The 27,029-nt window shown below is 54.6% G+C and overlaps 1 protein-coding gene across 2 annotated transcripts; it reads right to left on the bottom strand.

The window, feature by feature from the left end:
* Positions 1-305: 305 nt before the first annotated feature.
* On the bottom strand, positions 306-23,424 carry AMN (amnion associated transmembrane protein). Of its 2 annotated transcripts, XM_063334251.1 has the most exons (12): positions 23,286-23,424; positions 20,938-21,056; positions 20,703-20,747; positions 10,747-10,834; positions 8,978-9,213; positions 7,237-7,374; positions 7,027-7,135; positions 5,929-6,011; positions 4,758-4,944; positions 3,352-3,526; positions 873-975; positions 306-597 (listed from the first exon to the last, which is right to left on the bottom strand). In XM_063334251.1, exons 1-12 carry the CDS (start codon positions 23,326-23,328, stop codon positions 487-489), a joined length of 1,437 nt encoding a protein of 478 aa, XP_063190321.1. In that variant the 5' UTR covers positions 23,329-23,424; the 3' UTR covers positions 306-486. The 2 variants fall into 2 exon arrangements, with proteins under 2 accessions (XP_063190321.1, XP_063190322.1); XM_063334252.1 differs by lacking the exon at positions 3,352-3,526.
* Between the last annotated feature and the right edge of the window lie 3,605 nt (positions 23,425-27,029).

The following is a 27,029-nucleotide window of genomic DNA, read 5'->3' as shown; positions in this document are numbered from 1 at the left end:
AAAATAATTTCCTTTCGATCCCAACAAATGGGTCTAAGCTCCGGAGGCTCTGGGCCACATTTTGAAATTAATTGAAAGCACTGAATTTCCATCATGCATCCAGGGACGCCTCCTTCAACCTGCTGTGTGCCCTGGGCAAATCCAGCACGGTGCTGGCTGAAGACCAGGGTGCTGAGTTAGACCCCGACTTCCCCAGGCATCACCTGAGACCCAAATCTCAATGTTGAACTGTCTAAAAAGGGCTTATACCTACAAAACACAGTTTAAAACTCAGAAGCAACACCAGGGAGGCCATGCCTGCGTGGCTGAGCCCTAACGGTGGAGGTTTGCTGTGGTTTCCTTCACCGCACGGACACTTTTATTTGGGTGGGATCCACGTGCTTGTGTTTTAGAGCCCACCAGGAGTGATGAGGGGGGCTGTGAGGGCTGGAGAGGCGGCAGTGTTCCCAGGGAGGTGGTGGCTGCCCCCGGCATGGGGCCACACTGTCAGGTCTCCGTCTCACTTGCATCATACAAAGGGTTGAGGTAGAAGACCTGGTGGTCTTTAGAAGTCATCTCCTGTGGCATCTCGTCTCCAGGGACAGCACTCGGTGGCTCCTGCAGCAGCGAGGGAGGGAAAAGCAACCGATGGGGAAGGGAAGCAAAACCCTTGGCAAAATCCACCCAGTGCCGAGTCCCCGCAGCAGCCGAGGAGCTGGTGACCCAGTGGGAGGATGGGACCATCCCACAAACCCCTCCTGGCCTGGGGAAAGGAGGAGCCCTGCCGGCTGTGCTGCACCTCCACCAGCACTCGAAAGGGTCCTGGCTGGGGCTCTGCCACCTCCTGCCCACGTCCCCGAGCCTCCCCGCGTCTCCAGGCAGTGGCGACTCACCACGTCGAACATGGGGTTGTCGAAGCCTTTGTCACCGGCTGGCACAGGGGACGCCGGGTCCTCTGCTCTGTCCCAGGGCCAGGGGTGGCGCAGGGCGGGCAGCCTGGGGAGAGACCTGGGTGTCACCTGCCCGCATCCCACCCATCCCAGCAGCTCCCCCAATCGAAACCCTGTGTCTGCAAGAGGTGGATGGGAAAATACAGGGGCAAAGTTTCAGGTGTCTTTGAAATGGGCTGTTTCTATCCTTTCCCAGGGAAAAGCTGCCCAATCCAGCAGAAACCATTAAGCCTAGAGGGCTAGGACCTGCATCCTGGAGGGAAGAGTTTGTCAGATGTAGACAATCCCAGCACAGGCTTCGCTTCGGAGCCATTGCTCTCCCCCCCGTGGCCTAAAATGAATTGCCACTGAGCTGACACCTGTTCCCACTGCAATCTCAACAAGCACTAATTACTTTTATCATTACTTTTATCATGTTATCATTTTATTATCTTAATCACCAGCACTACTTTTATTATTTTCTTCATTGCTCTTATCCTAAGGGTCCCAGTCACCGAGCCTCATCCTCTGCAACCAGGCACCTGGTGCGGGTGGGCTCAGCAGTGGGTCCTCACATGTCCCTGCAGGTCCTGAGAGCCCACCAATACTTAAACACTGCGACCACAGGCTCTATATATGCAACCGGAGGAGTGCAATATCTGCAGGGAGGCTGTGCCAGGCCCTTTTTGCTGGAAACGAGCTAAATTCGCTATGTTGTTGGTGGTCAGGATGGCTCCGCTGCATGGAGGCAGACTGTTTGCAGGTTCCCGGAGCCCCCTGCCTAATTTGCAGCTTCCCTGCTGGTGTCGGACGCCTCCTCAATGCTCAAAGCCTGAAAGGGCACCTGTCCCGGAGCCACCCAGGGACACGCAGCAGGAGCGGGTTGGCTGGGGACGTGGCCTGGGCTCGGGTTCAGCTCCATCTCCTGTAGCTACACAAACTTCCCTCCCGCTGCCGACGGAGACGGTTTCAAAGGTCTGTCCAGCGTCCAAAGAAGTGTCAGTGGAAGATAAATCATCAAGTAGCAATTATGGGACTGGGAGTTTTATTTAGAAATTAAATGAAGGCGTGCGTTTATTGCTAGGAAATGTCATGTCAGCATGTGCCGAGCAACAGGACAAGAATCCCTGGCCATGGCCGCTGCTGCATGGCGAGAAAGCCCCGGTGGAGGAACCAGAAGGGAAGAAACAACCTGACTTGTAAGCCTGCAACATGTCCGGCATGCCTTGGCAGACACCAATGCACCGTGCACACACAAACTAAAGCTATTCCCACCCCCCTGGTTATAAAAAGTGTAGAGTCCTTCCTGTTTGCCCATGCTCACGTAGGTGAGACAAGCCATCATGGCTCAGCAGACAGCCCCACGCACAAAGACATCTGCCAGTAAACCCTGTGAAACCCTCCTTGGGAGAGGCAGGGCCCTGCCTGAAGGTGAGTGCATGAGTGAGGAGCAGAGGTGGGTGCCCCAAACGCTTGCTGTGGGTGCTGCCGGGATGCCCTGTTCACTGCTGGAGCCTGTCTCCGAGCCGTGAGGGGGAAAGGTGATGGAGAAGGGTATTTCTGCCCAGCTCCCAGCTGCGGTGAGGTCAGGTGCCATGCACCCCCACCATCCCTCCCCTGGGACCTGCACACCACTCTCCACACAACGTGAGCAACTAATGCACCAGAAGCTGCATTTGCTTCTGGATGCTTCACTCCCTTCCATAGCCACAAAGCTGCAGGATGAATGCTTTGAACTATTTAGATGCACGTCTATTAGCAGCTGGAAGTTTCAGTCCTCCATCCCCCAGCAGGCCTACAAACTAACAGTTCCAAGGAACGGGAGATGTCCTCAGGCGGCATGACCAGGCTGTGCAGAGCTCCAACTGAGCCACAGCAGCCCCACTCCCACCAGAGCACACTGTGCCACATGGCACCAAGAAGCAAGTCCTCCCAGTCAAGTACCAGGCCAAGAGTACAGAAGTGCCTTCCAGCCACTTCACCTCCAATAAACTGAGGAGCAACGAGAGCAATGGGTTTGAACTAAAAGAGGATGCATTTAAATTAGGCGTAAGGAAAAAAACCTCTGTAGTATGAGCATGGTGAGACACCGTTAGAGGTTGCCCAGAGAAGATGTGTCTGCCCCATTATTGGAAGTGTTGAAGATCAGGCTGGATGCAGCTTTGAGTAACCTGGTCTAGTGGAAAATGCCCCTGCCCACAGCAGAGTGGAGTGGACTAGATGATCTTCAAATGTCCCTTCCAAAACAAACCATTCTGTGATGCAATGAACTAGCAACTTTGGGTACAGTAGACCCCCTGGCCATGCCCACCACCATGGGAGCTCTGGGCAGCCCTGCATGCCTCCATGCCGCCAGGCTGGCTGGAAGGACAGCTTTGGGATGATAGGTGTCCCCAGGCAGGAGAAACCTGGCAACGTGCTGAAGGAGAAGCCTCATGCCTACCTTAGCTTTCCCTTTCTGTGGAGAAAGAGGATCCCTCCAAGCAACAGGAGACTGAAGAGTAGCCCCAAGACCGTACCTGCTGTGATCCTACTCAATGCATGGCTCCCCACTTGCCCGCTGAAAGTGCTGCCAGTGGCCGCCTCCATTTTGCCACTTGAAATGCCAAGTGCTTCACCTGGGAAAGGGCAGGAAGAAATAGGGGTGAGGACTGGATGGGGCAACACTCCCGCACACCACCCTGACTCACGGACAGGGCAGAGGGAGCCTGCAGTTGGGTCTGGCACTGCTCACCTGGTTAGTCACCTTTCCCTGGGGACAAAGGTGTTCAAGGCCAGGCTGGATGGGGCTTTGAGCAGCCTGGTCTAGTAGGAGGTGTCCCTGCCCATGGCAGGAGGGTTGGAACTGGATGATCTTTAAGGTCCCTTCCAATCCAAACCATTCTATGATTCTATGATATGCAGCTGGGTGGATTCAAACAGGACAAGCCCATGTGGGTCTGCTACCCTTACAACAACCACCAGGTCCCCCAGCTGTTAGCTACATGCTTATCATCATCAGCCAGCTTACATGGCTGCCTCCACACGCAACATTCTGGCTGGAAAGCAGCTCTGCAGAGGGAGACCTGGGGGTCCTGGCAGGCATCATGCTGACCATGGCCAGACATGGCATAGAAGGACAATGGTATCCTGGACTGCATGAGGAGGAGGGTTGCCAGCAGGGGAAAGGAGGTCACCCTTACCCTCTGCTCTGCCTTGATGAGGCACAGCTGAAGTGCTGGACCGGGATCTTCTCAGCGGTGCCCAATGACAGGGCAAGAGGCAATGGGCAAAAATTGAGATATGGTGAATACCACTTCAACCTAAGAAAAAGCCCGTTTGACTGCAAAGCTGGTCAGATGTGGGGACAGGTTCCCAGAGGGGCTGTGGAGTCTCCATCCTTGGAGAGATTCAAAACCCAACTGGACACAGCCCTGGGCAACCTGCTCTCGGGGGCAGAGGAGAAAGATGGTCTCCAGACATCCCTACCAAACCCGATAATTCTGATCCTGCAGTTCTGCTCTGCCCACACCGCTGTCCTACTACAATCAAAATGGTAAAACTTCTGGGTAAGCAAAGATAAACTTCTGGGTAAACAAAGTTCACTACTGAAATCATTCGAAATGCAGAGCCTGTGTGTTAGGAAGGCTTCGTGGTGTGCTGGACCAGACTGATGAGGACAAACACCTTAGGAGTGTTCAACTCAGGGACCTTCAACCAAGCAGCCATTTAATCCCCATGTGATCCCCTGGTGAAAGGGCAGGGATGCAGGGCTGCCACGTGGGCTGCTGGTGGGGGTCAAGAAGCTCTGGACAGTTGTGGGTTTTGGTGCACCCGTGGGGGACCCGCCGAGGAGGACAGTGGCGTTACCGTGCTGTGCTATGTCGTCCATGATGTCTGCAGCCAGCTGCTCTGCGGTGGTGCCCGTCTGTGCTCCCGCCTCGTCATCGATCAGCACGATTTGGATAAGGGGAGTGGCGCTTTGGGGTATGACTCCCAGGAAGGTCTGTGCTTTGTGCACCTTGGATACGGCCATCCGCACCCCGTCGTACTTGGGCTTTTCAAAACACAAGGCAACACACAAAGCCCACGAGAGTTGCAGACAGAAATTAGTCACCTCTACAGACAGCCACAACGGATGTGCCACCAAGGCCCACCTATAAATCTTCATTTGAGTCCCATCACAGAGCTGCCACCCGAGTTACCACAGTGTCATTGGGTTTCCCAAATGAGAGGTTCATATCTCCCCTCCCTTCAAAGCTATGACCAGAGTCCTCCCACGGAACCAAGCACGCCGAGAAAGCAATTTCATGTAGCACACCCATTAAATGCTGTATTAAGATGTGTGCAGCTGTAAGGAGGGCAGGCAGCAGGCTTTCAGCTCGGGATCAATAGAGCAATACTCTGATATCGATCCTCCTGGTGTAACTCAGAACACGTCATCCCCCTGCCACGGCAGCTCCCAGCCAGGAGGAGGGATGCCATGCTGTGTCTGACAAGCAGCAGCGTGAAGTGATGCCTTGTAGACCATGTATCTGAGTGTTGACCGGTACTGGTTACCCACATAGCGCTTGCCTACCGGGGAATCAAAAGCAGCCCAGCATTGGGAATGGTCTCCTAGAGCCCGCAGGCTGTGCTGCAGCAGGTTTGCATGATCCCAGCCACATGGGCTGACCTCCCATGTTATCTTGACCTGACCTCCTGGCTGATCTCCTGTGTTTTCTAGATCAGGTTTCCAGCAAGCCCCTCACATCCTTCCCCATCTGCACGCCGGCAGCTGTTCCTGCCCCGCGTTGGCGGGGGGGACAGTGTGGCTGTGGTGGGGAGGAAGGGAGGCTGCACCAGCCCCCATGGCAAGTTGGCACATCCAAGAGGCCACATGTGGGGGGTGAGCCCTGTGGGGTGGGGAGCGAGGCTGAACCCCCTGCATCGCTGGGACTGCCTACCCCTCCAGACAGCCACACCAGCACTGAGTCACCAACAGACATAGCCGGTGGCTTGCGGTTTCAGTAGCCCCTCCCGACCTGGTGGGATGATGTACCTGGCTCAGCAGGGCTTGGACCAGTCTGTCCTGGTACTTCTGCAGGTCAAAATCAGGAGTGAAATCCAGGTTAACGGTGGCTCCTGCAGCATGGAAACAGACAGACAAGACATTGTCACCGAGCCCAGGCAGAGAGCACAGCTCTGACTGCCACAAAAGGCACTGGAGACCCTTCAGTACCTCCATGCAACTGGTGTGGACAGGTGGCTCCACAGCCCTGCCTGAGGAGCTCTGCCCCAAGAAATATCTCCCTCCCTCGCTGGTCTTTTTATCAACTGGGTTTGATGAAAGGCTTTTGGTTTCCACCATATTCCAGAAAGAAGCTTTCCCTGGAAAGTTTTCTCCCACATATCCCTCGAGGAAGCTCTGCCTGTATCTGGTTTTGGGGCTGCAAGGCTGCGATTCAGCAACGCTATCTGGGCTTTGGAGGGAAGGCAACAAGGAGGCATCACCTGCGCTCCCCGTACCACTGCAATGCAGTCATTGGGTCAAATACTTTCCTGAGCAAAAATGCAAGTAAGCATCTTTTGAAATATTATATGGTCCCATTTTAATGAATTTGGTATGATATATCAAATATGATATACCAAATATCTAGGTACAATTGTGCATGAAAAATTCCCCTTAACAACCTTCTGGGTAAATTAACGGAGAAGCACCCATTGCAGAGGGAATGCTGTCTATCTGCATGTTTTTATTTTAAATGAAATGAAACAAACTTGCTGTTGGAAAGCTGACATTACGGTGAAAAAGGTGCACTTCCCCTGAGTGTTTTCTGCCACATAAACTCAGCGGAGCCCTATTAGCTTGACGAGATGTGACATCCTGACAGGATAAACCAGAGGCAGGGACAAAGGGCTGCAACTCAGAACAGGCTCCCAAAAGCCAGGCTGATGCTTCAGAGCGGTGCCTTGGTAGGGTGGCACGTGGGACGCGGATGGGACCTGTGTATGGGACTCGTGGGAGCAGAGACACAGCAAAACTTCAGCCCATGACCAGCAGCACCCCCTGCACCCAGCTTTCCCCCACAGAGCCAGGGGAAGGGGGGCTGGGACAGCCAGCTTGGTGGGGAGGAGTAGGACCGTGCCCCCCACTCACCGCAGACCTGGCAGCAGTGGCCGAGGGGTTGCAAAGGGCTCCGGCACGTCACCGCTGGGCACTGCCTCCCTGATGCCCTGAACAGGGCCGCGCAGATGCGGTGTCCATCCTAAAGAAGAGCAGGACAGCATCAGTTCTTCGTCCCTCCCTCTCTCCCCCCCCCCGCAAAATTGCAATGGCAGCCCCCTAAATGGCAAAAGGAGGACTCACTGGGGCGTTCCCACAGTCACAGCCGGACTTGTCGGGACAGCCGGTGCCCGTCACCTGCAGAGTGCCATTGCCGTGGAACTGCAGCGGGGCGGAGGGACCCTGCAGGTACCCAGCCCAGGCCTCGGGGCTGCTGAGCTCCTGCACAGGGAAGAGCACAAAGAGGGTGAGAATCCCCAGCCGGGTCCCAGCGCTGTCCCCAGGCACGGGGCTGTGCCACCTGGGTGTCCATTGCCAAGTCCAATGGCCAGCTTTGGGCAGACCCACCACAGGCAGTGGAGTGCATCAGGAAAATCCTGCCGCTTCTTTTCCTGCCCTCTGCTTTTCCACGGGGCCAGCAGAAAAACACTTCCTAATTTAAAACCAAAAAAAAAAAAAAAAAGACTACAAATAAATCATGAGATGTCTGGGCTTTTTTTATTCTTGTTTTCTCTCTTTCTGATGGAATTCAATTAATCAGCTTTTAAGTACAGGAGGAAGGGGCTGGAGCTAAGGTGTTTTCCTTCAATCTGTGAAGCGTTTCAGTGGGCTCGGTATTAGCAAAAGCTGAACTGGACTGACCAGCCTTGTCCTACCAAGCTGATGGTAAGTCCCTCACCTGCTGCCTTCCATGGGAGGCTCCTCCATGCCCTGGCACAGCAGGAGGATTTCTCAGGCCCTGGCGTGCAAATACCACACCCAGAGCAAGGAGCAGGCTGTCTTCAAAGGGGCAAAGTATCTTATAAGGTCATTTTTTAAGAAATATGCTACAATCACAGAAATAAAAAGCACCTTTTCTTTCCATCTCATCATTCATCAGCAGCCTCCACGCCAGGGCATGGCCAGTTGCGGTCCCTGGGGGGGTAGATTTGGCAGGGGGGGATGGTGTACGTGGGGTGGTCCCCAGGCATCAGTGGGACCAGCATCACTCCGAGCATCCAGGACCGCCCACTTCTGCATCCCTGAGGCTACATGTGCCCCAGGTGAGCTCCATTGGGGTCCTACCTTGTCCAGACTCGTCTGCACCAGCCTGGACACTGACTGAGGTTATTACCTCACAAAGCAGTTACCTAATGCCTGGCCCCAAAATGGCAGATCTCAGGCAGCGCAGCAGTAGAAATAATAAATAACTTATGAAATGTCTGCCGCGTTTCCCACTCCTGGAAGGAGCCTGTGTTTACCGCTGCAGTGCCCGTGATCTTTCACTCCTCTGACCAGCGAGGGACAGGGCTCATCCTGCGCCTGATTCCCGGGCTGAAGCACAGCAGGCTGCCAGCCTTTCTATAATTATCCCTCCAATCAATTAAAAAGCGGTACCGAAGCAAAGCTGGGAGACGATCGCAGGGCCACGGGCCATGCTAAGACCAGGAACGGGAGGGAGGTGAACCCAGAGGGTCCCTGAGCAGCACGGTTGCAGACACGAGCCTGTGAAGGGGGCAGCCCCTGGGTGCTGGAGAAGGTGCCATTTGCTGGTAGTTTGACTCGTGCACATTGGCTTTTTTTTTTTTTTCCAGTGTGAACAGTGCGATGGCCTGTGCTCCCACGACACAGGGAGGGAGAGGATAACAAACTGGTAGAGGAAAAAAGTCATCGAGACCATCTGCAGCAGCAGCAGCAGCATCCCATGAAGATGCGGCGCCGTGGGAGTGCCCCATCTCCCCACGCAGCCCCGCTCCTCCATCCCTGGCTGGTCCTTCCTCTCCTGACCTACTTTGGGGCTGTGGCGAGGAGGCGTCGAGCAGGTTTCTCATCTCCCCCACGTTACCTGGCCCATGAGAGAGATGCTGCGGAGATGAATCACTCGCCGCGATGAGTCGACGTTTACCCGGAAGGAGGTTTCGGGCTGGAAGATAACATCGTCGTAGCGGCACGGGACACGCTCCTCATCCATGGAAAAGATGCGCCCGCTCAGGTCGAGCTCCCTGCTGGGGGACAGAGCCTGCCACAGCGTGGGGTCGAACCACGCGTGCTGCTCGGCATCGGCAAACCTCACTGTTGCACCTGGAAAAGCAACAGGAAAGGTTGAGCATGACCCGGACCCAAACCTGCAGCCCTGATGGATGCTTCTGGGTTGGTAAAACCAGTGAGAGCTTGGCCAGAAGAGGAGGAACTCACCCCATGGGCAGGGAGCAAAGGGCCGGCCCTGGCATCGCCTTCCCTGGCAGCCGCCGCAGGCACCTCCTGGAGCCTCACGGAACCTCAGCAAAGCTTTCCAGGGCTCATGGCTGAGGTCTCAGCAGCTCAGCCCAGCCCCCACTTCTGGTTGCAGGTCTCTGGCCCCAGATCCCACATTTTTCCCCCGCTTCTTTAAAGCTCACCCTTATGGTTAAGGAGGAAAACAGCCGTAGAGCCTAAATGCTGAATATCGGCTAAAGGGGATAAAAATGGGTATGATAATTCATGTCCCAGTTTCCAAGCAGCCTGGCAGGCCTGCAGAAACGTGACCAGCCCTGTTCCCCGCAGCGGGTAACCCCGAAACCAGTGCACCATTTAACCATTAATTATTTAACCATTAACTCCTTTCCTGCTGGTCACAGTTAGTATCATCACACAGTGATGCCCTGCTTCCTTCTCACCCTTCCCCAACAGCTGAACCTTTACCAATTCAGCTGTCAAACGGGCGTTTATTGACTGAATTATTTGCATTCATTTTAAAATCATGCTTTAAAAAAATCCATTTGTGAAAGTTGCCCCAGAAACTCCTGTTGATTTCAGGGGAGCAGCACATGGTCAGAAGGAAAAGCCCAGTGCAAGGCAGAGGCAGCTGCCGGAGCATCCCCGATGGGGGGCAAACAGCCCCAGTGAGGAAAAATGGTAGGGATGAAGGATTTCAGAGTGGCTCTGGACAGCCTGATGCTGCAGTCCCTCCTCCAGGCGGACCTGCTTGGACTTTTTCTCTCTTCTTTCTCTTTTTTTTTGCCAGTGCTCCGCTTGGACTCTTCCTTTCCTGCAGCCAAACTAAAAAGTTACTTGCCACTGAAAGTGTTAAGTAGCTCATAAATACCCCAAAATACATCTCCCTAGCAAACAGCTTTCAGGCTTGCAGGCACCAATGAAACAAACCTGCCTCAGTCATGGCAAACCTGGGCTGGAGGCTAAGAGGGGAAGGAAGGATGCTCTCGCGCCGAAATGCCTGTGTGCATTGGGCCAAAGGCCAGCTCGCCACGATGGCTGCGGTTCAGCTCACCAGTATGTAATTCCTAACCAGTTTTCTTTAGAAATACCATGGCAAAGAAAATGAGGGCTTTGATGTGGCTACATGCTTAATAGGCAGGGTAAAATACAAACAATATTTGCCTCTCTGCTACAACTTCAAAGGCTTCCCTACTATAATTACTTTTCTAGAAGACAGGTGATCTAGCAGGAAGAAAAGATCTGATGTGAGGGAGGTCATCAAAGAAAAGGCAGGTATTAAAAGAGGAGTGATTCACTTTGCTCTGAGGTGGGACAGCAAAGACCTTTGTAGAAGCGTTGGGGCTGAATTCGCATGATTAGTCAGGGGCTGATGGGCTGACTGGGCTGGGCATAAAATACCTGAGTCACAGCCTGGATCCCAGCTGCCGTCGAAAGCTGCGAATCCTGCGCCAGACGCCAGCACGAATTCTCCATTCAGGGGCAGGTACTAGACGAAGGGATTCAGAGTATTACTGTGCGGCCCCGCTGCCAGCCACCCAGGCTTGTAATCAAATAACAGTGCTAATTATTAGGCTGCCTATTACACTCACTGTCTCCGAGGCACTTCACAGTCATTAGGAGTTACCCTCGCCGTGCCCCGTGTTAATGGGAAAGTATCAGCTCCCGTTTTTACAGATGGGGATGCTGCAATGGGGAGAGGCAGTTTGACATTGTCTTCCAGTAACACAGAAACACATGAAGCTTTCAGGGAAGCAAGAACAAGGGAAAAGCAAAATGAACTCTTTCGACAGCTCCTTCCTCCTCTTGCACACCCACTCCCAGCAGCTCAGGAATGGCTTTATACATTGGTATGCCACGAAAAACCCAACCTTACTCTGCAAGTGCCCAGAGGTCACCTTGCTTAATGGGTTCCCACCTCCAGGGGCTGAGCTTGCCCCACAAAAAATAACTCAGGAACCCACGCAATGTTTGGGGAGGTGTCAGATAGTGGAGTTGTGCTCAGTGCGAGCTAAGGAAAGCATGCAGCAGCAGTTGGTGCAGCTTGCCATAGCTAGACCATCTTGTACCCACTAGGTAGGACATCATTGGCAGGCAGTCGGGGTCACCACGCTTGCTTGGCTTCATTGTGGCCAGGCTTCTGCTCTGGGGCATGAGGACAAGCCTCAACAGGAGCAGCTCTGCCACAGTGGCCCTTCTGGCAGGGACCTGTGGCTACCTGGGTCACCAGCCAGCACTGCTGACTCTGGGACAGGCCTTGGGAAACGACTAAGTCAAGCAACTCGTTCACAGCACATGGGTTATTCAGCCCAGCCCATTTTGTTTTCCGTTTAGAAACTACCAACGAGACAATCAGGTTTTCTCTCAACATTTTCACATGTCAAGGGGTGATGTTCAAGGCTACCTTCTCCTTTAACTCAGTCTACCCAGGGTTGTAGCATCACTCCCCAGACAGCAGTTGGAAGCCCTCCAGGACTGCGTTATGCCAATGCACTGGGTCCTGTGCTCAGGCAGAAGCACATTAGGTGGGACTTTAAGGTTTCATCTACTTAATTGGTCTTTAAATATGTATGTAGGTTAGAGAAAGCAAGACTTATGAATGACTGCTGCGGGTGTCTGCAATAGCTCTCTGTCCTTGGGGCAGCCTTGCCTGAGGATGCTCTGTCCCACACAGGGACCACCTTGCAGGGGGGTTGGACATGGCAAAAAGCTCCTCACCCCCAAGCTGTAGGCAGCTGTTTAGAAGTTTAGTGCCTTGGTGCGGAGGTGCTTTGAAGGCCATAGCTTATGTCCCCCTCTTGGTTCAGGAACTGTGAGAAGCCAGGGTGGAGAGCAGAGGGTGGCTACCATCGAGAACAGCCCTGCAGTGCACCATCTACTTCAGACCCGGCAATGTCATACATTGGGCTGGAGAAAAGGGGATGATGAGGTGAATAGCTGAGGTCTGGGCAACCTCTGCCCCAAGGGTATGGAATCTCCCCAATGGCCAGGAAGAGGCTTTTGCCTATGGACACTGCTCCATGAGACCATTGCCTGTGTCATGCCTAACTGGAAACCACACCATCATGTTCTCTGAATTTCTATTACTCTTGAGTAAAGCCAATTTTTCCAATACGGAAGCACTGAAAGAGGCTGAAAGGTCTGCCAGGATATGAATGGCAACATGCCCTTTAGTTGCAGATATAAAAGCTGTGTTTACTGACGTTTTGAGGCTCAGGACTTGGCCTTCTTTGAGCTGGGCAAGATCTATGCTACCAGCATCTTTCACAAGGTGCTTCACTTCAGAAGTGCCCTGGCTTGCTTTCCTGTGAGCCCACACAGGAATGGGTGGTGGGACACTTTGGAGCAGTCAGCTAATGCCTACACCCAGGGCAGGTACCAGCAGCACTGCAGACCAAGTCCCTTCCCCCAAACCTGCCGGGCCATTTCAAGCTGGAGCCCCTCACCGCTGTCTCTTGCCCAGTTTGCAGGTTGCCGCCCTGCAGCTGTGTGTGATTGTTCATCCTGGAGAAGAGAAGGCTCCAGGGAGACCTTATAGCCCCTTCCAGTACCTAAAGGGGGCCTAGAGGAAGGATGGGGAGGGACTCTTTATCAGGGAGTGTAATGATAGAACAAGGGGTAACGGTTTTAAACTGAAAGAGGGGAAATTTAGATTGGATATTAGGAAGAAATTCTTTATGTGAGCATGGTGAGGCACTGGAACAGGCTGCCCAGAGAAGTTGTAGCTGCCCCGTCCCTGGAAGTGTTCAAAGCCAGGCTGGATGAGGCTTTGAGCAGCCTGGTCTAGTGGGAGGTGTCCCTGCCCATGGCAGGGAGGTCGGAACTGGATGATCTTTAAGGTCCCTTCCAACCCGAACCATTCTATGATTCTATGATGGGGGCGAGCAGGGAGAGTGGCAGGGAGAGCTGCCTGCTGGGGTCCAGCTGAGCTGCTCAGAGTGGTGGGGTTTTGAATGTGATGCAGTGGATCGTTTCACTAACACAGGGTACCAGCTCTTCACAGCAGTCACCTGTGGGCACTCTGGCTGATAGCTGCAGGGATCTTTGGGTGGAGGAAGAAAACTCAGAGAGCAGCTGCTGGTGACAGGTGACACAGCAGGGCCATGACTGGCTGGCCTCTGCTTGCTTTCCCAGGCTGCAGAAGTTGGCATTTGTGAGTGTTGTGGCTGGATCAAGACCACTGGCTTGGGAAGTCCCTGCCGCTAATCCCTGCCTGCCTTTCCCTGTAGTTACACAAAGACAGCACTTTCCCCTGTAGTTACCAAACACTTGGACTATGGCTGTGGGTCGCAGCTTCCCAAACACCCTGCGGTGGCCATGCAGGACACAATGAGCTTTCCTGTCCAGGGAGTTAGCCATTTGGTGTATACACTGAGTTCAGTGTGGGGAGAGTGGGGATGAGGTGGGCTTGCTCAGTTAGAGCTACACACACATGTGCACAGAGAGCCACAAATGCTGGTCCAATGACCAACCGAGGTCACGTCCTCCTGTGCCTGGGGATGCCCAAGTGAGCAAGGTCTGGATGGGGTGTGGAGCAGACGCAGGGTCTGCATTGCAGGGCACCAATCCTACCCACGGGAAGAGGAGGAAGAAAACGCCTCATGCTAAACCTGCCCCATGCCTGCAGGGCTCAGGAGACACTGCCCTCTGGGCTCTCTGGAGAAGACTCAGCTTCTCCAGCTAGCACTGGAGATCCCCCTACACCACCGAGGCCGAAACCTCAGGCTGGCTGGACTTCCCAAGCCCAGAGGAAGCTGTCCACGTGAGTGTGAGTGTGGCAGGGAAATGAGAGTCCCACAGGACACACGGTGTCCCAGATGCTGGCTCCTTCACCCTCCAGGACTGCCCAAACACTGTTAGTACCAGCCCTGGAATTAAAATGCAACACAACGCAATGGGAGCTGGGCGATGGAGGCACCTCATCTCCACAAACATGAAGTGCAAGAATAGTCCTGCACTTCTGCTTCAGAGCAGGAATTTCTTAGGCTGGCCCCCGCAGCTACAGCTCCTTGCCCACCAAGGCGGACGGGTGGCCATCCACCACCAGCCCGCCACGAGACACAGGCCACTGGGCAGCTTTTCAGAAGTGGCTCTGTCATCCAGTGGGTCTTAGTTTGCAAAAAATTCACCCTTTCTTTTTTCCTAACATAAGCTAAGCATCTCAGCTCACTGCAGAGGACAAGCGGAGGCTCCAGTTGGGCACTGGCATTCTGCATTTGGGAGTTTAGTATAGAAATTGCATATAGGCTGGGCCACTTTCCAAGTACATTTTGAACTGAGCAATGACATGTACCAAAGGACCAGAGCCAAAAAGCTGGCAGTTTCATCTGCTTTCCCTTACTCCTGCCAACCTGTACTCCAGGGCCATTAATACAGCAAGCTTAGAGTCCCATCACTCATTTCCCATCCCTGATACTGGTAAATGACTGATCTGTTTGGTCATCGTTATCAAATGTAACGATATCTGAAACACAGTCATCATTTTTCTCATCCAAGTCAGCAAAAATAAAAGAGGAAAGACCCCATGTGGTTCTCGACCCGCAGTGACCACGTTTGCAACCCCAGCGTTGCACCACTGAGAAGAAATCCTGCTGTCCCAATGCGTAAGTGAAAATGAAACTAACCTCTGAAATGCAAAAGAAAAAAAATAGAAAAGACCTGAGAGGTGGTTTTTGAAGTGGGTGGCTTTGAATTGGCCTCTGGGGCATCCCGGCTCTGCTCGACTCGTGACACGACTGACAGCAGCAGCGTGACTGGCCTGTCACCATCACCAGCGCAGGAAAAAAATGGAGCATTTCTGCTTTGAACCTGGGTGAGCGATGTTTGTCATTGCAGCTGGCTGGCTCTTCCTCCAGCCTTCTTTTAACTGGCATCATCAACATATTTGAATTCCTTGCTTGGGTGAGACAGTGCCACCATCCCCATTGCACAATGCCGAGACTGCCTGGGCACACAGGGCTCGGCAGCGCTGCACCCATGGGTGCACCAGCAAGCAGTTTGGTAGCCATTGGGGCTGTGCATGGCTCTTGGGTACATCCCCTCGCTCGTCACCCAGCCTGGGGGCAGCTCCTGGGCTGGCACTGCTGGCACCTCATCGAAACACATCGCTGGGGTGGGATGCAAGGGGGTTATCTCTCTGCCATGGGGAGGATGTGTGTCGTAACCCACAACAGACACTAACGCTTTCTGTGTCACCTCTCCCAGTTCTGCTGCACTGGGGCAGCGGCAGCCCGCAGATGGCAGCAGGCAGGCAGGCAGGCTGGGCAGCAGGCAGGGCAGCCCATTGCTGCCCACAGGTGGGAATAGTGGGGGGTTTTCCCAATTCCCATTGGGGCTGGGGGGTCTGAGCACAGCCGGATGTGCAGGTGCTTGGGTGGGATCCAGCTGCTGGCTGGAGGCCCCAGAAAGGCATGGGGCCAGATTCATCCGCAGGTGAATCCCTTTGGCGGCTCTGGAGCATTGCCAGAGGCTTGCTCGCAGCGGGCTCTCTTGGGTTCGTTAGCAGGGGTTCATTCTCTCTCATTCCTGCCTGGGTGAAGCTCCCACCTGCATCCTCGGGCTGGTGTCCTTCCCCCCAGCCGCACACATCACCCCACACCCCAGCCTACCGCCGGATCCTACCTACCCCCGCCATAGCCCCTGATTCCACATCGGCTGTTCCAGACCCCCCATGAGAGGAGGTGGTGAGGCAGGAGGACTTGTGGCCACCCCAACAGCTCTGGGTGAGCCGAGGAGGGTGACCCACTGCTGGACTTGGACCTTGCTGCCCAAAGAGCTCCCTGCCCAGGCACACGATGCCTGTTGGGAGCAGGGCTTTAGCATCCCAAGGAAAAGAAGCAAGAAATGCATTTTTACCCCCATGAAACCTATGCGAGGGCAGGCTGGTGCAGGGGGTTAAAAAAAAGCAACTGGCCCAAAAAGGCCATTAATTTGACTGCAGCCTCCCCAGCACACACCTCCTGATGCAGAGCCAAACGTGTCTGAGCAAGGTGCGGAAACTGTGTTTCCCAGGGTGGGAAAAGGGGACGCCGGGAGCCCCTTAGGGACAGCATCAAGGTAAATCAGCCCAAGACACTTGAGTTGTGGATGCAGAAGGCACACGGAGGCTTAAAGCCATTTGCCAAATCTATTTGAGGTTAGTTCAGTTCATTTCCTGAACATCCCTCTGCAGACAAGGTCAGGGAGACCTGGAAAGTGGCTCGAGGTGTGGAAAGGGGACCCATCCTCAGCGGTAAGGGATGGCAGCCAGTGCACAGAGTGGCCAGATCTGCCCCAGCATCCACTCCAGCCCCGGAAGCCGGCAAGATGCTCCGCTCATCACAGGCTTTAATAACTCCTCCTGCTGGAAATTAGCCTGCAAGGAACAAATAAACTCGGGGCGGCAACTGTAAAAGGCTGCTTTACCGCGCTCCTTTCCTAGGGCAGACCAGCAGCAGGAATGCTGCCGGAGAAAAGCCTGCAGGATTCGGGCTTGTAATGATGTGTTGTCACACACGCACACACACACGCACTCCTGTGAAATTTTTTTACCTTCATCTCAGGAGAAGGGAAAATAATCCCTTTTCTGGGTGTCTCGTTACCCTGCTGCTTGGGAAGCAGGGGGGAGGGAGCGCCGGTGCCTGGGACGAGCGCAAACTGTGGCAATTCATTAGAGCCGGCGCCCCTGGAGAGCAATTGGCATTTCGAGATCAATCTCTGCCAGGAACCGAGCGGGAGCATCCTGCAGCAAAGCCGAGTACATTCTGCTCTCGCAATTAGGCGGCTAAAAATATAAGCCTGGTCGAGACATCCCTGGTTAGACCCAGCTGCCCCGCATGCTCCTGACCCTCACCCAGCCTTTGTGGCCCCTCACTGGGCAGGCAGGGAGGAGGCGCAGGCAGGGAGGAGGTGCAGGCAGCTGCCACCACCATGGCAGGGCTCGATGATGGGGCAGAGCTGGAAAGGTGATGCTGACTTTGCCAAATAACCCCGGCCAGTGCCCTGACCCGGGCACCATGGGGGTTGAGCGAGGCTTCTCTGCCCACGTGGCTAAACCTGACTCCCGCTACCCCAAAAATAGCAAGTGGCATCATCCATCCCTGGCCCGCGCTGCAATACTGGCCAGCTCAGGCACAAACCGTGCCAGGGCTGGTGCTACTGGGGCAAACGCCAGGCTCGCAGCCACGGCTGTGCCCCGGCCTGGCTCCTTTTGGAAATGCAGCTGTGGCCAGGGGGTCCAAATCTCTCAGAGCAGCCCTTCTCCCCCAGCAGGGAGACAACCAAAGCCAAAGCCTGCCTTGCCCTGGAGCACCCATGTCAGGTGCTGCCACCCTGAGCACCTCCATCTTTTTTGTAGATTTACCCCCAGATGCCTCTGAAAGTCAGCTAAATACTGATCTGCATCTTTAGGCAGCTAAATACCATAGACAATCCAACCTAACCACAACGGTTGTGTTTCAAAGTCACTTACGCTTATTTGGATTTAGTGTGTGACTGAATTATGGACCCACTCGAAACTTCAGACCAAATAACGTCTGAGCTGGGTGATAAATCATAGAATCATAAAATGGTTTGGGTTGGAAGGGACCTTTAAGGGCACCTAGTTCCAACCCCCCTGCCCTGGGCAGGGACACCTCCCACCAGACCAGGCTGCTCAAAGCCCCATCCAGCCTGGCCTTGAACACTTCCAGGGATGGGGCAGCCACAACTTCAGTGGGCAACCTGTTCCAGTGTCTCACCACCCTCACAGTAAAGAATTTCTGTCTAATATCTAATCTAAATGTCCCCTCTTTCAGTTTAAAATGGTAAATGGGTTTTCTCCAAGCAGGGAGGTGGGCTGCATGCCACCTCCCGAGAAAGCAGCTCCCGGCCCTCAGCTGGTGCCTGCATGGGATGGATGGGGAGGGGAGCTGGAGGGTTCACCATACAGAAGAGTTTCCTTTAATATAAATGTCTAGAGGGGGCTGTTGGTTGCACTTGAGGACCCCCTGGCACTCAGGGGGTGCAACATCAGATCTTGCTCCACTCAGTTTGGGCGTCAGGGTGGGAGGTCTCATGCTGCCCCTCCTTTGGTGGGGCACCAGCACTGAGCATCCCCCCTGCGCCTGCCATGGCGGGCACCGTCCTCATGAAAGTCAATGAGAGCCCAGCCCCTTCCCCGGCCACGAATTTCCTCCTGCGCTTCTGTAGCAAACAACGCTCTCCTTTTTTTTTTGGCCAAAGGCTGTATCGCATCTCCATGGCGACTCTAAAGCTTAATGTATTCCTGCTGATTTAAGTGATTAATGCTCCGGCGCGACGCGGCCGGCAGCCGAACAGGTGCAGCCCAGCCTCGCTGCAAAAAGCCTCATGACCAATTCATTTTCTAACCACCCGGCTGCCAAATTTCACGCCATCCCCACAAGCGGCAGAGTGGCTCAGGTGCTGGGTTTCATTCCTTTTTCCTCCCTAATCTTGGCAGTCCCCTCATCACCTGGTGACAGCAGAGCAGGGCAGCGCACGGGAGGGAGGTGGCTGAGCCGAAATTAAAAAGAAATATTAACCACCACGCTAGGAAACTTGCTGGGACGGTTCATTGCAAACCGTCGGGACGGTGATGCTCGGAAGGAAAGGGTGAGCTGCAGTTCAGGCTATAGCCTGGGATGAGCTCAGTTGCTCACAGGAGGTGCAACATGGTGAAGCTGTTGGGCGAGCTCCTGGCTGGAAGGGAATGGAGCCATGCTCTCACAGACAGGATTTGTTCCCTCATGGGCCCCCCCCCCCAGCCCTCCTCTCCTCCTGCACAGAGGTGGGACTATAATATTCATTGTAACCCTGGAGCCTGCACAGCCGCTTGCCAGCAGCGGGATCCTAGAGAAACCCCGGGGCAACAGCGGGTCCCCGGCGGCTCCCTCGAGGACTGCCGCATCCCTTGATCAGGATGAGTCGGGGGCCACTCCGGCACCCTGATGGTGCTCAGCCGTGATGGGAAACATCCACGGCGGACGGTCGGCACAGCAGCGCGGCCACAGATGCCATTAGTCGTGCAAAGGTTGTGTTGCGCCTCCCTCTCCCTTGGCCAGCCGCAGGGCTGCGCAGCTCCGCTCTTTGGTTGTGAAAGGCTCACGCCGTAATGAATAACGTAATGAATAACGCTGCTTTGCAATTATGCACTTCGCAGGCCTCTGATGAAAGTACTTTAGAAACATTATACATTCATCTGTAAGTAAAATAAAATCTATTGGAGTGATATTTTGCTCTTTTCTTCTCTGGGTAAATTCCACATCATTTATTACATTATATTTGTACGTCTTTCCCCAGTACATTCTTTCCTTCCAAAATTCATATTTAAAATGCCATATAAATAAAGTAACTCCTCCAAATATTTGTAGAGGAATTAAATGTGGCACATGGCATTATTAAAGCATCAAAACTATTAGTGGCATAGACACCCTGAACAAATTACACCACATAAATTTCAAGGCCTTGCCTGGATTTCATGGTCGATAAAAGAGCAAAGCTGCCCTAAAACCAAGAGAGAAAACATGGTCACAAGCTCGTCCTGTCCAGGGGCGGAGGTTTTGCAAATGAGATCCCATCTGTTTTGTGCCATCCCAGCTCTGGGACGGGGCTCAACGGTGACCTGTCCCATGCGGGTGTGTTGGGGCAGCAGGTTTGCTTTTCCTTTTAATTTCTCCCTGTTAAATTTGCCCCTCCAAGCCACGGCGATCAAGACCCTGCACTTCCATGGCTGCCCGTCAGCCTGCTCCGGGCAGGGGTCCTCTTCTGGAGGGACACCAGGTTGCTCAGAAACCCCTCTGAGGTGAGACACCCCCAGTCTTATCTCACCCAACACACGCGTTTCGGTAGGGTGTTGTGATCATCCTGTCACAGCCAGGAAAATAATGCTGCAGAAAAATATAAAACCCAACGGCACTTGAAAGAAAATTTCTCGAGCAACATTTTGGGATTTCCCAAAACAGTTTGTTTTCCTTTCAAGATATTTTGATGTCAGCTTCACTTAGCCTCTGCCCGGGGCTAGTGCCTGTTCCGCATCGGCAATGCCGTGGCTTGGCGCTCCTCAGCCAACTACTGCCAAGGTCTGAGTCCCATGGAGAGAGTTTTATCCTTCATTTGGAGAGGAAAAATTAATTTCTTCTAAACAAAAGTGGGTTTTGGAGTGCTGTCGGCCACCTCCCCCAGTGAAAAAAAAAACAATCCCAGAAATGGGATTTTTGTCCTGGGCTACTGTGACTCTCGTCCCCTGCCCCAGCTGAGGCATCCTCAGCCTGGCTGGACCACAGAGCAAAATGTCGAAGTCCCCGGAGAGGGGGACACGGGAACGTGCCACCTGGCACCAGCCCTGCCCTCCGTCCCGGCGCCACCGCACGCTGCCTTACCATGTCTGTCAGCGCGTGGGGAGACCTGACGAAGACTGAGACAACCTGTAAGAAAAGCAAAAGTAAAAACACGCTTTCCCCCGGCAGGTAATGGGCTTTTCCGATGCCCGATAGCATTGTGCAAAAAATAAAATAAAAATAAAAAAGAACATAAAATAAAAATAAAAGAAATAAAATAAAACACAAATAAAATCAGACAATAAAAAAATAAAAATAAAATAAAAATGTTCAATACCTTGTTCTTCTCGAAATGAACCACGTCGCTGGCACAGGGGACTCTGCCTTCATCCCAGTTGGAGGCGGTTTCAAAGTTGGTGTTGGGGATCCACTGCTTGTACACGGCGGTGGCAGCAGCTGGGAGGAGCAGGGAAACCGGTGTAACACAGTTCGTGGGAGGTGTCGGGAGCCCTCTCCAGGATGTGCTATGGGATGGCTTGGCATTTTCAGGCCAGATTTGGGGATTTTTCCACCCAAAAGCAGCCCTGTGTGTTCCCCGTTGAGCAGTCACAGCCCTCCTCTGCACAGGGGATTTTTTTGGCTGGGTGGTGGCTTTTACCCACCCAGGCAGGAAGAGGAGTAAGGGACAAATACTTGGCAAGCAGAGAGAAGGCAGGTAAGTCCTGCAGGCAATGGGCAAAAATACCATACACCTGGTATCTCAGCAATCATTGCAGTGGGGTTTGTGGCCACTCAGACTATTAAATGTGCAGAGACCCCTCAGCCCTGGTGGTTCCAGTGGGTAGGGGAGCAGGCACACAGAGCCAGCAGGACCATGGGGGCAGGGCAAGAAGACAAAGGACATTTGCCATGGGATGCGTAGCCTAAACATATGGGCTGGTTTCATGTGTTTGGGGCTGGAGCAGGGGGATTCAGCAGTGTCCTACAGCCTGAGGCACCATCTGGATGGGAAGTAGAGGTCTTCCCCATGGGTTTCACCGGGACAGCAGCGGTCCTGCAGCGATGAACCCACTGGCCAGGGATGGGCCACAGCAGAGGTGGGTTTTCACTCTGACCTGCTCTGTTTGCACAAGCACAGCAGAGCCGCATGCCCCTCCAGCCTGACACTGCCCAGGCTTGACTGGGAGGTGGACATCCAGCTGAAGATGAATCTCCAGCAGCCTGAATTAAATGGCTTTGGGCAAGTGAGTTATGAGACAGAAAAAAGAAAAAGAAAAAAAACCTTTGCTCTTAATATGAATCATCTTTTCTTTAGGGGAAAAACCCACAAAACTACAAAACACGTAGGAAGCCAGTGGTGGAGGGGACCAGGCAGTGGAGTGGGACGTGGGTGCTGGAGGGTGGGCGGAGAGGGGGCAGGAGGGCCTGCGGGGTCCCCCCGGCCTGGGAAGGGAGCAGGGTCTGAATGACTCCAATGATGAAGGGAGCTGCACTGCAGAAAGCCCAGGCCCTGCTAGTCCGAATGATGGGGAGGGATGTGGCAGGTTGTGCTCTGTAGGCTCTGCGGAGGCTTTATCAGCACATAGCGATCACCTCAAAGTGTGATTTGCACTGTCTGACTCTGCCAGGGGCTGCGCTGAGACAATTTGAGACCGTAGCCATGTCCAGGCAAAGAGGAGAAGATGTATTTTTAACCGTCATGAAAGTCCTAACGTAGGAATAGGGGCTGGAGCCCAGGTGTGAGGAGCAGAAGGGCTCCTCAGCCCCACACCAGGCTGCAGACACTGCTTTTAGCTGCCTGAAGGAGCCCTTAGATAGAGCAAACACCCCCCTGCCCCGTATCCACTTTAAAACCCACTGGGAGGGAAAAAAGATTATAACAGCAACAAGAAACAGACCCAGGCAGCTGCTTGCAGTGCTGTGGGCACAAACACCTTGCTGGCTTGGAGTTGAACAGAGCTTAAGAAAGGAAAAAGCCCCCAGATGGTAATTGCCAGTTGTTCTGTCCCTGCAGCAGTTGACTTCCATCCCTCCCATCCCAGGATGCTGGGGAATGGGGAGATTAAGGCTCCAGCAGAAAGGCTCGGCCGGCCCCATCCCACCCACGCCCCACGTTCCTGCAGTTGCACGGTGTTGTGTCACAGGGGCTCGTGCCGCCCCACACCGCAGAGATGGCTCTGCTTGCCCACCCGGAGGCGGCGGCACACCGGGGGCATCTCCCCTGGCCGGGGGGTGTGGGGCAGGGGAGGTTAAACTTCTGTTGCAAAGCCTTTTCCCCCACGCAGCCGCGCTGATGCATTCCTGCACCTTCCGCAGCCCTGGAAATATCAGCACGCTATTTAATCAGCCTGGTCTCCAGGGAAGCGCAGTCCTTGAACATCAAAGCAACATGCATATTCAACAGCGCCTGTCCTGCAGTGCAGAGCTGCTGGCTTCAAGTCAGAGCAGGAAAACCTGAGCTGCGGAGGTGCAGCGGGCACGATATGCTAATCCCAGCCTCATTCCCCCGCCTTCTCTCTGTCCGGTTGGAAATGGCTTTTCCCATTTACTTTACGGATGCGCCTGAAGTGACGGAACCTGCAGCTCTGCTCTGAAATAGGATTGCCAAGAAGCGCACCCGAAATGGGGAAGTTGTCCAGCGGTCACCGCTGCTCGCCGTGGCGGCTGGGCCCTGGGCATACTCACCGAGGAGCTGCAGGACACCGAGGAGGAAGAACAGGCACTTCATTTTGCAGCAGGCTGCCAGCCCTCGCCTCCACAGCCCCTGCCCAGCCGGACCTTGGACCCTCCTCAGGGGCACGTGATGGGCTCAGCCTGGAGGAGGCTGTAAGGAGAAGGGAGTAAACCAGTACAGCAGGCAGGATTCCCCCAGCATGAACCACAGCCTTTCTCAGACCCAGAAGCCGCTTTGCTCTCAGCTCCTTTCCCAAGCTCCCCACTTCCTTGGCATCCATGGGGAGCCTGGGAAAGCTGCTGGGGAAGGAGGAGGGGAGGCGAGATGGGGGGTCACCCCAGCCAAGCCCAGCCCCCGAGACCTCGCCATCCATGTCCCCTGCAGCCATGTGGGTCCCACTAAAGGTGGTGAGCACGAATGCACCACATGCACGTCCCGCGCCACTCTCCCCTGCAGAACACCGGCTACCTTGTAATTACTAATAATGGTCTCAATGTATTTTCAATTAGCTCACTTGGAAGAGAGCAGCTCCCAGCGATGACTTGTAATTGTACTTTGGCCACCAGCTGATTTGCTCATTACCCGGCGCGCGCCGCGGCAGAGCCAGCGCAGCCCCACGCTGCTTTTGTGGAGGCTGCCAGGCGTCGAAGGGGGCAGCTGGCGGTGGCACTTGTGCACGGGGCTGCAGGAAGAGGAGGAGGGACTCCACCATCCCCAACCTCTGCTCCAGCACGGAGCGATGCTGTGGGCAGGTCCAGGCCCATGTCTTTACAAGGACAGCAAGGACAGCCTGGGAAGAGGACAGCGTGGGGACGGCGACAGAGGTCCACACCATGGGGAGAGCTGGAGGGCTCGGCACTCTTCCGGCAGGGACCCTTTAGCTGATGCTGGTACAAGCAGGATGAGGGCAGATTCGTGAATGCAGGGGTTTACAGGAGCCCAGGGGGAGGCTGGAGAAGTGCTTGGAAGGGACATCAGTGGAGGGGGTCACAAACCACAAGAAGCTCTGACCTGACACCAGCGAGGCTTTAGGAGCCCAGGAGGAGGAACAGGCCATCCCCATCTGACCCTTCATGCTCCCACCACTTCCCAGCTTCCATCCAGGCAAACCAAGGAGGGGGGACTGGGGACCAGGGACACATCACTCTTTGGAAATCTTCTCTCCAGTCTCCCAAAACCTTAACCCACGTGGTGCCGTTTCCCACCTCTGCTGCAAGTGCAAGAGTGAGAAGAGCAGTGGGGGGGGGGTCCTCCCCCCAGGTTGCCCTGGCGCAGCCCCAGGCGACGCACCGTGCCCTGCGAAGGAAGATGGAGGTGCCCCTACCTGGAGCTCTGTCCCCACCGGTGTCACGAGCACAGCCCGCAAACTGCCAAGGGAAAAATCTCCTGAGCAGCAGCTCTCAGCCTGGGCATCAGCCAAAACACAGTCAGCACTTTCTGCGCAGGGAGCTGGATGCCGAGAGATGTCCTCGAGGTGAAAGGCTCCCGCACTCTCATTACCACTCGCAAATCTCTCCCGGGGGACTCTCAGGGTGAATGCTGGCTGCAGCGAGATGTCTTGTATTTTAATAGAGGGTGGAGGAAAAAAGTGTAAATCACAGATACTCAGCAATAACAGCTTGGAGAAAGGACGGCAGTGTGCAGCGGGCAGGATGCATGCTTGTCCGCAGCCTCAGCATCCCGCAGCACGGCCAGGGCAGGCAGGAGGGGAGAAACCACTCACAGTGAGAGATGCCGTGGCCTCCAAAACCATGTTTCAGGCATGCTTTACGCCTTTATTTTTACTTTTTGTGTCCTGCAGCTTTTGGGTGCTGCGTGTTTCAGCTGCTCTGGTCCCACTGAAGCAGATACTTGTCTGATTTTAAGCGAGCCAGGATTCGTCTGACAAGCAGGCAGAGATCTGAAATACCCAATCTGCCCTGCCTTCATCAAAGGGCCTGCGAAATCTTGCCCATGGAGGGACAGTCCCCACTCCCCCTACTCTAGCGTTAGGGTAGGACAATTACAGCCACCCCAGCAAGGCCTGCGTTACTGGGGACAGCCTCTCAGTGGTGCGTAATTGCTGGGAGCAGGGGGACAGAAGAACCTGACCCTTGCGCTCCAGGTCTCTCCCCAGGGACGGGGCACGCTCCTCTCTCATCCTGCTTTTGCCGCTGATATTGCTGCTGATAGATGCTGCTGCGCCCCAGCGCCGGGCAGCCACAGCCTCAGGAGCGAGATTTGGATCAGGTGGTTACAGGGAGAGAAAGAAAGATGAAAGGAAGCAGAAATCAGTCCCCAGCAATGAAGGCGGCTGCCCTAATGGGGAGATCAGCACATTTTACTCCTTGCCGCCAGCCCACCCTTCTGCTCCCCAGCCCGCTCTCCCGGCCACGGCTGCCTGCGATGCCCCCGGGGAGGAGGAGCACATCCCCAGCGCAGAGGGGAAAAACATCACACAGCAGAGGCTTGACTTTCTCAGCTCTTCCCACCGCTCGAAACAGTTGTAGCCTGCACCACAAGGGGCTTCTCAGTGCGAGCCCTCAGACACAGCACTTTGGGGCTGGAAAGGGAGCCCGTGTTGGGCACAAAGCTTCCCTGGTTGTGAGCACCAGTCCCTGACGTGAGCGATGGCCCCCAACACGCACATGCTGCCTGCAGCCCTCCGAACAGCCGAGCCGCAACAGCACCGTCCCCAGAAAGTCATTCAGCACATGGAAAAATTATTCTGCGGTAACTGTATGAGGCCCCGTGGCCGCAGAGAGAGGGCAGGGGGCAGAGGCCTGCCCGAAGCAGCTGCCTCCACGCAGCCCGGGGGGGCACGAGGCTGCTCCCGGGACACGCTGCCAGGCCGGGCTGTACCCAGGCACACGTTATTTGCCTCTCTCCTCAGCACGGTGCATCATCGCCTAAGGTTTGGACACAAAGATAATCCTAAATGACTAGGGAGAAGCGCCCTGCCTGGCGAGAGCCCCTCTAGCTGTTGTACGTCGCAACTGCCCTCAAAGCTGGGCAGCCCCCAGCAGTGAGCAGAGGGAGCAGAGTAAGATCCCCACGCGGAATTTCCTTTTATTTAAGAAAATGTTAAAGCCTCAGGTGCAGCAGCACAATCTGTATTGCCAGGACCAGTCCTCGGTGGCAGAGGAGCTGTGTGTCCACCTGGGAGAGGCATGGCGCCACGTCGGGGACGGTGGTGAGCAAAAGTTGAATATTCATTCAACCCACGGAGACAAACCCTCCTGGGGACTCTGCACCAGTTCAGGAAGAGGAACTCGCCTGGTGCTTACAGGCCTCCAGCAGCCACACGGTCACCCTTCCCTAGGAGCAGCAAGGCAGGAGAAGTCCCTGGAGGGAATCCATATTTGATCTCAGAGCTATCTGGAAGCCAGGTTCCCACTCGCTTCTTATCTCCTGGTGTGAAGCAGGAGAACAAGGGCTACAGAGCTTCAGCTGCATGGGTGTGGGGAGCTGAGCAACCAGGCACGTTTCTCATGTCCTGAGCCCACACCTTGCCGGACACTTTAACCATCCCCCTGCATCCAGCCCCTGCACTTGGGTGAGATTTCTTTTAGTCCTCAGAGGACTGAGATGCACTTACCAGCCTCCACCGTCTACCCCCAGGGCATCTGCTAAAGGGACAATGGCTGGGGACAGGCTCACGCCTCATCTGCGCTCCTGCTGGCCGATGACACAGCGTATGCCAAGACAGATGCCATTTCTACCAGCCAGGGCTGTTCCAAATAATCTCCTCTGCGGGAGCTTCTGTGTTGGCACAA

The sequence above is a fragment of the Chroicocephalus ridibundus genome, chromosome 4 (assembly GCF_963924245.1).
Source record: "Chroicocephalus ridibundus chromosome 4, bChrRid1.1, whole genome shotgun sequence".
Classification (NCBI taxonomy): Eukaryota; Metazoa; Chordata; class Aves; order Charadriiformes; family Laridae; genus Chroicocephalus; species Chroicocephalus ridibundus.
Note: the sequence above shows the minus strand (reverse complement) of the source record. Positions and strands in the feature narration are given on the sequence as shown.